General features: G+C 34.1%; 2 protein-coding genes across 2 annotated transcripts in view; one reads left to right on the forward strand and one right to left on the reverse strand.

The window, feature by feature from the left end:
• Positions 1–8266: 8266 nt before the first annotated feature.
• LOC119839357 (probable small nuclear ribonucleoprotein Sm D1) lies at positions 8267–8906 on the reverse strand. Its single transcript, XM_038365620.1, has one exon. It carries the CDS (start codon positions 8768–8770, stop codon positions 8393–8395), a length of 378 nt encoding a protein of 125 aa, XP_038221548.1. The 5' UTR covers positions 8771–8906; the 3' UTR covers positions 8267–8392.
• A 42-nt stretch (positions 8907–8948) lies between these two features.
• The window catches only part of LOC119839358 (caltractin-like), a 3375-nt gene continuing 2274 nt past the window's right edge, over positions 8949–10049 (forward strand). The window contains exon 1 of the mRNA XM_038365621.1: positions 8949–9141. Coding sequence (XP_038221549.1) covers positions 9037–9141 — 105 coding nt within the window. The 5' untranslated portion in view covers positions 8949–9036. The remainder of the gene's footprint in view (positions 9142–10049) is intronic.

Raw genomic sequence — 10049 nt, forward strand, 5'->3', positions numbered from 1 at the left:
TAAAGTTTAAATGCAGTTAGTAAAATAAATCATCATCATCAGCCCATATATGCATGGGACACAGGCCTCCTATGTGGGTTCAGGCCATAATCCACCACGCTGGCCAAGTGCGGGTTGGCAAATGTCACATGTCGTTGAACTTTTGATTCTTGGACATGCCGGCTTCCTCACGATGTTTTCCTTCACCGTTTTAAGCAGTGGTGATATTACACATGCGCAGATAAATTGAAAAATCAATTTATTTCCTGCTCGCTCGCCTGGTCTCGAACCCCGACTTGTCGATTTTTAAGTCCAAGGTCCTCACCACTGAGCCACCACTGCAGTAAAGTGAATAAATCGAGAATCGAAAATTGAGTAAAATGAATAAATCGCGTTAAATAATTCCTCAAAAAGTATTTAATGGCTGAAAATAAATCAAACGTGAAAATGTTGTATCTCATATAATGTAGCTAACTACAATGCGCTTTATTAAAACACATATTTATTACTATCATAATAATTTTTAATAGGAATTAAGCCATCAAATTCATCATCTATACATATGGACTGTCTGTTTGAAATATTGAAATAACCGTTTTTAAGTACATGTAATAAACTGTCGAAAAGTCGTATTATATATATTATACAAAGAATCTAAATAAAATAGCCAGTTTATTAAACGACAATAAATGGAATCCATTTCCAGCATTATTAATTTTTCTGTTTGTCTGTTTATTAGTGCGGGTATCAGGTAAAATACACGAAATCAATGTAGATAATGAATACAAAAAAATATATGGCTAATGCCTTTTTCAAACATTAAATGTGCGGGATTATAATACAAGCGACGTTTAATTACATTACTAGCTGTGACCCGCGGTTGGAACCGCGTAAGTCCGTATCCCGTAGGAATATCGGTATAAAAAGTGCCTATATGTTATTTCAGTTGTCCAGCTATCTACGAAGCAAAATAGTATTATTATTCACCAATAGATGTCAGGAAAAAAAATACGAATAAAACACGAATATGACATTTTCTAAAAAAAATTCCTAGCTAGATCGATTTATCGCCCCCGAATCCCTCTATATACTAAATTTCATGAAAATCGATTCCGAGATTCCAAATATATATATACAAGAATTGCTCGTTTAAAGGTATAAGATATATATATATATATACAAGAATTGCTCGTTTAAAGATATAAGATAATGTACAATGACACATAAAACATACATGTGAAAACTTGTAATTGGCCTTATTCTCTTTTTTCACTTTACTACGATTATATTTATAGCTGTAAGTTTTCTTTTAATTAAATAAATAAATAAATAACTTTCATACACAACGGTTGAGCATAACTTGAAGTAAGATTTAGTTTTTGTTTCATTGCAATAGGTTCAGTCGGTCAAAAGATATTTGAATTATGGTTATGTCCACTTGATCACACATCTTCAAACACTTTTTTTACACAGCAATATTATGTTCGTAAATTTAAGTTACATCAAGTTTTTTCTAATCTTTCAAAATTTCTTATTTTTATAAAGAAAGCATTTCAATGCCATAAAACTAAAAATTAAAGACATCGATTTTTTTTGTTTCGTCGTAATCAGTTCACACTTACTGAAAAAGTAAATAAAATTATGTGTTTCCGAAGTAAAATTTTAAAACAGCGCCATCTATCGAACGTACACTTGACTATATCTAGGATTCAAAGGAGAAACGTATATACGCAGATGAAACTGCGGGACGCAAGTAAATTAAAATAATCAACTCTACGCACTCATAACTTGTCTTCTAGAGACTGCCGCCACGTATCGCCGTGATGCATATTAGCAGTATTTTTATATTACAATAAAATTACTATGCAAATTTATGGATTTTTTTTTATGTCAAAGCGGGCAACTGAGCTGGTGGTTCGCTTGATGGTAAGTGATCAGCACCGCCTATGAACATTCGCAGAGGTGGTGCCTCAGCGGATGCGCAGCCCGCTTTTGAGGAGTAAGGGAAATGAAAGGATTAACGATTGGAAAGAAGGAATAGACTGGGACAGGTGAGGAAAAGGAAACGGACCTCCGGCTCCCCCACTCACTTTACGAAACATAGTGGCATGCAACTATTTTACGCTGGTTATCTGTGGGGGTGTAGTAATTCCCCGGTGCGAGCTGGCCCAATTCGTGCCGAAGCGTGCTCGACCACATTGAATGTTTATTTCATCGTGATAGTTGCAGTGGAACGCACGGGTCAGAACAGAACTCAGAACCATAAACCTAAATCGGACCCATTTAGAACAGTCATTTCAGCACGCAGGGATTAGTAAATAGGCAATTTTTAAGTTCTTACACCTGGTGGCAAAATTTTGATACATTTTTTCTCCAATATTTTAAATAGCTCTTATCTCTCATTTTTTTTAAATAGCTCATACAGATATATGATAAAGACTATGCTATTTCTTATTCAAGCCAGCTTAAACAAGAGATAAATTAAAAGGTGCGTTTAGGAATAAAAAATAAAAAACAAAACGCCATGTAAAATAGCTTATTTGCTACAGAATTAAAAAACATAGACGTTACCTACAAAATATATATTAGACCATTGGCTCTTGGTCCAGAGTAGCATAACTATGATATGTACTGATAGATGCTATACTGGTATCGGGATATTTTGACGAATTAACAGATTTAGCCTGTGGCTTCGATGCGTTAGAACTCGGTGCTTTTGCCACATTTAAAAGAGCATTCGCATCAGTTATAACTTTTGACATGTTGACATTCAATTTCGATTCCATTTTGAAAATTCCCGCATAATCTGTGCCCATTTTTTTATCTTTCACCAATACGTACGCGCACTGACATCCCGTTGTCACGAAATGTGATGGAAACCTCTTTCGATTATTAATTTTGGAACGTGGTTTATTCTTTTTTATCCTTGACATGACGCGGTGGGTGCGTGATTTCGATTTAGCTTTGGACTTAGTATGGCGCCTGTCCTTGTACTTCCTAAATTTGGTGCAGCCATTGAAAGCTGGATCTCTTCTGAGCTTCACATCTTTTTTATTGGTGGCGGTTATCTGAACCGAGAGAAAAAAATTGATGAAATCCTTTAAAATACATATTTTTATAAAAGTGAAGTCCCGTGTCCCCGTGTAGTGGGGTATGGGGCAGATGATGTTCATCTCTTTCACTGATCGATTTTCTTTACGGACAAGTAGGTGATCAGCCTTCTGTGTCCTGCCAGACCGAGACATTTTTTTTTTACGCGTCCCTACCGGGAATTGAACCCAGGACCCCTCGGTTCTACGCTCACGCGTTAACCACTGTGCCAAGGAGGCGGTCATATACAAACATATATTTATATACATATTTTTATAAACATATTTTTATATACATATTTTTATAAATCCTACATATTTTTATAAATCCTACAAATATTATAAACGCCAAAGTTTCTATTTTGTAGTTGGTTGGATGTTTGTGATTTTAATGAAGCTTCACAATTTGCATATAGATTATACATCAGAATAGACATGAGCTATATAAATACTTGCCATGCCATGCCCATGGCAAGCACTTTCATTAATAATAATAAGAAGTACAGTAGCGAAGTTACAAAGTTAGAAAAGCTAGTACTATTCAAACACTAACGCTGATTATGACAGAATCTCGTAATGAACCACAAAATTGCACATATGGTGAGCTAATGTAGAACATATTGTCTAGATGTTAAAGTCGATTTTAAAAACACGCACCTTGGTCATCGACCGCCGCCGGTCCAGTTCGTCAATCAACTTGGGGTAGGCAGCGTTGTGGCGATGCACGCGGTTAACGCGACTCCCACTGCCCCTGCCGTGCGCCTCGTACTTCGCTTGGTGATTCGACCAAAACTTTTCGAGGCCGTTTTTTATTTTCTTACGAATAAACCAGTTTTATTAAAAAATACAGCTCTTCAAATACATGTTATTTATACGTCAATCGAAGAGTTATTAAGTGATTAATTTTATGTATATAAGCAGTTGTTAAATGCATGTTATAATTAAAAAAAATAAAAAAGCACCCACATTCAATAATATCAATGTTAAGAGTTTTCTATGTGAAATGATAGGTTCCCATACCCGTCGGATATCCGGGATAATTTTATTCGGATCCGTTCAGTGGTTTAGGTATGAAGAAAAGACAGACAGGCAAGCAGACAGATACCGTATGATAATTCACGTCTTCCGTGAAACAATATATGCATTTAAACTTGCGTATGCAAATAGTATTATGCTATTACCTGCACGGGTTTAAAATTCCTCATAGGCTGCGGCCCATCGTCCATTATGCCAACTACACAATCGACGATATCTTCTGGCAGCGTCTGCATTTTCCAATGAAACCTACAAGGATAAAACTTCACACAATCAACGAATATGACCTGTTCCTAAGCAGCGGGTAATTGTCATGATGACAAGGAGTTTCCCGCGTTTATTGCGTGCCATAAACGACAGTTACTTCACCAGAATCGGAGATTGTTTTTTAGTATATAATATACTAAATTACATATATACAATAATTTTGTCCTACAAAAAAGATCACCCACGTTCCCGGGGGCGAGGGGGAAGGTAGCACTCCAAATCAAATATCGAATAAAACGCAGACGAAACAACACAGACCTAATTGAAAACCTTCTTCGGTTTTAGTACGTCGGGTGATAAAATCAAACTTCACACTAATATTATAAATCTAAAAGTTTGTTTGCAAGTTTGTCCGTCAATCACACTGAAACTACGGAACCCATTTTTGTGAAAATTGGTATACAGACAGGGTTCGAGCTGACGTAAGTGACAGGATACCTTTGGATACACTTGGGATAAAACAGGAATCTTGATACCCAGGCGGAGCCGGAACGAGCGTCTAATATGCAATATAAATTACTTTGAATTGATTTGAAATCTATTGTACCTACATATACAATACACATAGTGCGCTTAAATATGTTAAATCCAGCTCAGTTCAATTTTTTATAATTGGAAAAATAACGGTTTGGACAGTTCTGCTGCGCCGAAACCTTCCCTGTTTCTTATCTTCCCGTATTTTAAATACTAGCATAAGTATGACTAATGTATACACAAATAAACAATACCAATCGCTTCCTTTGAGAATGAATTATTTGTTGATCTCATGGTTTTAAGAGATATCTACCATAGATTACACACTTATATACTAGACATCTACTGTCTCGTAATAGACGAACGAACAAATAGACAGATGGACGGGGGAGTCTTACTGATAGGGATTTACCTTCTGGGTGCGGAATCCTAGAAATCCCTATCATCATCAATCATCCTCACAATCTACTTAATATTTACATGTAAAAATTGTAATTAGAAATTTTATTAATTATAAACTGTGTTAGTAATTAATAAGTTATAACTGAATGACTATCATTTTCAACCGACTTCAAAAAGTTTTTTACTACAGAATTTTCGATTAGGTGAACCGATTTTGATTATGATGATTTTTATTTGAAAGCTGGTGCCTCGTGTGGTCACATTAAAATTTGATGTAGTTCTGACAATTCAATGCGGTGTAGATGTTTGTACAAAAATTAATTACTTTTATGTCATTAAAACTTACATAACATGATCCTTATAATGCGCCATCTCATATTTTATAATAATGTTGATGAGCAAATAACTGCATAGTATAATGCAAAATCGTTTCCCGCGTCTGTCCCTATATATATATGTATGCTTCGATCTTTAAACCTACATAACAGATTTTGATGTGTGTGTTTTTTTAAAGATAGAGTGATTCAAGAGTAATAACATGTGTTAAACTACTCCGAATTTAACGCATGCGAAGCCGCGAGCAATAGCTAGTCATGCAATAAAATTGTACAGGTTCTTTACGTAGTTTCCTTCTTAATGCAAAACACATTATTTTAATGATAATATGAATTTGCATTACAGTGAAGAATAGGTATTTACGTCAATAATATATCATCAAAAACACCATAAAATACAATACTAAGTATTATGCAATACGTGATATTATCATATGCATTTTCTATTCCTAACTTAATATCCTTTTTGTCCTAACTTTTATACCTGTGCAAAAATCAGCAAAATCTATTGCGTGTTTTGACCATGAAGTGTAATAAATACATATTTCTCATTGATCGTCATCACATATTCATTTCTACTGCAGATAAATAGGCCTCCTAGACCTCTAATTAAGTTTAATATATATGGCTGTAAGGCGTAATCAACCACGCGGGGGCAGGAGGTCGTCGAAATTTTAAATTGTTTGACTTGCCAGTTTCCTCAAAGATGTTCTCTTGGCGGATTTTTTATGTTAGAGCGGACAACCGCGATCACCACCGCCAATGAACATTTGTAGTTGTAAATGCAGTAACTGGTTTATAATCTGTGGTGTATGCGGTGTTTAAAAGCTTTTAGCCTTTAACGTGCTTTTAAGAGATACTATTCGTAAAGGCTACTACCACTATCATAGTAAGGGAAAAGATTTATCGATAATTTATTTATAGAATTACGTATTTTTAAATAGCGATTGGTGAACCATTTTTAAAAATAACTACGTTTTTTAAATAATTCTTGAGCACATTTCGTTTGGTATTTATATGAGGAACACTTTTCACTGCTCACATAATATGACCTATTTACTACTTTTGTATTACAATACAAGACAATTTATATTTCCAGTTACCTAATTTAATTTATTGAACTATTAAAAATTATAGCTTACCTATAGGCATTGGTATCTTTTTTTATTTGATTTTTACCACTTTAAAATTTTTAGGTTGTTTATTCTTTTAGCCATTTTTATAAACTATTATGTCACAATAGTAATTTTTTTATTCGGGAAATTTTCAAAAAGGTTATGCAATTAGGCCAGTGTATTTTATAAAAATTTTAAACTTCAATTTATAAGAAATCTAGCATACCCGGCCACAAAAATAATAATAAAAAAATATTAAGTATATAAATTATTGGGATAATTTTTGAAACAAATAAAGAAATTTTAATTTTTAATTAATCGAAATAAAAACTATCCTATCTCTTAACTTGGATCAAATTACACATAAAATGCCAAATTTAATCAAAATGAGTTGAGTTGGTGAAGAGTACATTGGGAACATACATCATGACACTGGATTTTTATATATTAAGATTGTAACTTTCCAATTCATTAATTTTATATATAACCGTCAATAAGTGTTGGCTTCCTTTGTGATAGTAATATTTTCTTAATTTTTATTATTTTATTTAATTTCAAGTGACGCAGATTCATTTTGTTAGTAAAACTATGTTAATATATTATGTCTTAAATACAATAAGTAGTTACAGCTACTAGGTATACTAGCCACTACTACAATGCTATAATGGAAGCAGATAGTTTGCAGCAGTGGTTGACATACCAGCAGTCAAGCCGGCTCGCTACACAGCGCATGATCTCATTGAGGCTGGCCCTTAATTTCCAGCTTTAAAATATATTACCATAATAACTTCTAGACATTTTCTAATTTTAGGTTTAAGATTCAGCCCTGAATTTACTCTAGCATCACTTGGGACTAGTTTCTGGGGCAATTACATGTTAATTACATAAATGTAATTTACAATGGAAACAATGGAAATTTGTTGTGCTCTAGTTAAATTTGGTTCTGCTTATAGAATTATTACAGAATATTTTTTGGAGGATGCAATTATATGCTTTTGACAACCCTTAATGTAACATTTTAGATGGAATTAATATTTTTAAATACAATCTCTTGAGTAACAATGAAACAATGAACAGAAAATAACCATTGGGATATAGCAGATAATTTTATAATTCAATTTTACGCTCATAATACAAAGGTTTGCAGTGAAATTCATTGAAATCACAAGTATTATTATGCGTAAGGTAATAATATTTCAGTGAAATAAGTGTTAAAATTACCCAATATAATTGGAAATTGATCTCAATGTTTTAGTTAATTAGGCATCTTATTTGGTTCAGACTTTTCACAAAAAATGAGGGTTTATTAATGTGACATTTATTTGAGGTATTTAGCCTAATTTTCAAACGACTTTGCTAAAGATGAAGGTTTTTCAATTAGTTCATCTTATTTGGATTTTATTACATGATAACTATGTATCCGATCCTTTAAGTATTTGACAAGAAATTGATGTCACTTGGTCCCATTTTAGAATCTAGACTGTTACCGCTTTGAGCACTTATTACTTTCCTATTGCTGTAACTGTTAACTTTTCATTTCTTGGTGCAGGTTATATCATTAAAACATCAATTTGCAAAGATGGAAATTCTTTAATACGCAGTATAAACTCACATCACGTTCTTCACTTCAATGAGACAACTTTTGGTAGGAATTAGAATGTAATCACAAATACTTAAAAACTAATATACACTATGCTTATCGGCGGCCTCGTCCACGACCTCCACGTCCACCTCTCGGGCCTCCACGGCCTCCCCGGCCTCTGCCCCTGCCGCCTCTCGTACCACCGCGCTGGAAGCCCTCACGCTTACCCTTTCCTTTTGGTGTATCATCGATTAACAATGTTTCCAAAGGCAAACTGTCAGGCAACAAGAAGTATCGTATGTTATTCCCACGTATACTTAAAGTCTCCAATTGCAATTCTTCTTTATTTTTTAAAGTTACTTTTACGGCTTTGAGATGTGTGTTCATAGCGACATCGACGCCGGTGATGGTGCCGTGGACGACGCTACCATTCTTTAATTCAATTGTAACTGTTTCGTGACTAAGTTTCATTAAGAAACGGACGAGCTTCATGTTTCTTGTATTGTTATCTAGGTATCACTTTTATAAAAACAACAACGGCGTCAGAGCGCCGAAATAACCTCAATTAATACTCAAAATCAAGAATGACAGCACAAACAAAATATGGCGCTAGGACAGACCAATAAGAATAGAGCGCTAGGCGCCTATAATCTGTTATCTACGGTTGTGTGCTGCCAGTCTTAAAAATAAATAATTTTTATTTGGTTGCCATGGTTTCTGCTAGATCGATTGGAGAAGATTGTTAAATATTTTTCAATATGACCACGGAAGTTATTGTTGAAGACCCCATTATAGATGCAGAGGCAGAACCCGAAGAACAAGAAATTACTGTCTGTGCACGTTTAGTTTTAACTAAAGAACAGGTATATTTTAATTTAGTTTAATAAATATAAAAATACCCCCGCACAATACCACCCGAAAAATCCAATAATGTTCATCCTTTATTTCAACTACGCTTTACTTTAAGAGTAAAAAGGCTAATTTTTGAAAACCCAACCCAGGTCTTGGAAAATTTCCTTTAAACAGTTCAACACAAATTTTGAAAAATTTGCCTTAATCTAAATCGGTGTTAGTGTCAGGCCGTAAAATGTAATAAAAAGATAAGCATCATATGAGCTTTCGCATTAAAAGTATCAGTTTGGAATAGCGAAGAACCAAGAGCACAAAAATGTATATAAGCTTCATTGCAATTCTATACAAATTACATAATACAAAATGGCAAATACTTTTTTATATTATTTTTTATATATATTAATATCTCAGCAAATAAACACTTTTTATACAAACTTAAAAATAGATTTTATCGAGATTATTTATTCTACAAAAGACCCAATTTAAGAAAATCTTATAATCGGGTTGGTTCATTTCATCAAAAATAACTCCTACACAAAAGTATGGAAAACATAGCTCTAGATTTATCTGTAACAGCAGAAATATCTGAAGTCGAAGTTGAACATAAAAGTATTTCTTCAACAAATACATTACACTTTACTGATGTAAAAGCTAAATTATTTCTGAATGAAGATCAGGTAAATTAATTAATATTAATGATTATCTGGGTCTTGGAGGGGAAGTCAGGGTTCGGCCTTGGTGGGAATCGCTGAGTGAGCACAGCATTACCCGAAAAAAAAAATACCAGGAAAAGCCGTCTGCGGTACTTGTGGCGAAGTACTATTTCAACGCAGAGCCTGAACAGTCCGCGCCATCCACGTCCTCGTCGTCCCTCTGGAAACTGCTGTAACCTCAAGATCGCCACAATCGGGTTACAGAT

Source organism: Zerene cesonia, unplaced genomic scaffold (assembly GCF_012273895.1).
Source record: "Zerene cesonia ecotype Mississippi unplaced genomic scaffold, Zerene_cesonia_1.1 Zces_u012, whole genome shotgun sequence".
Lineage (NCBI taxonomy): Eukaryota > Metazoa > Arthropoda > Insecta > Lepidoptera > Pieridae > Zerene > Zerene cesonia.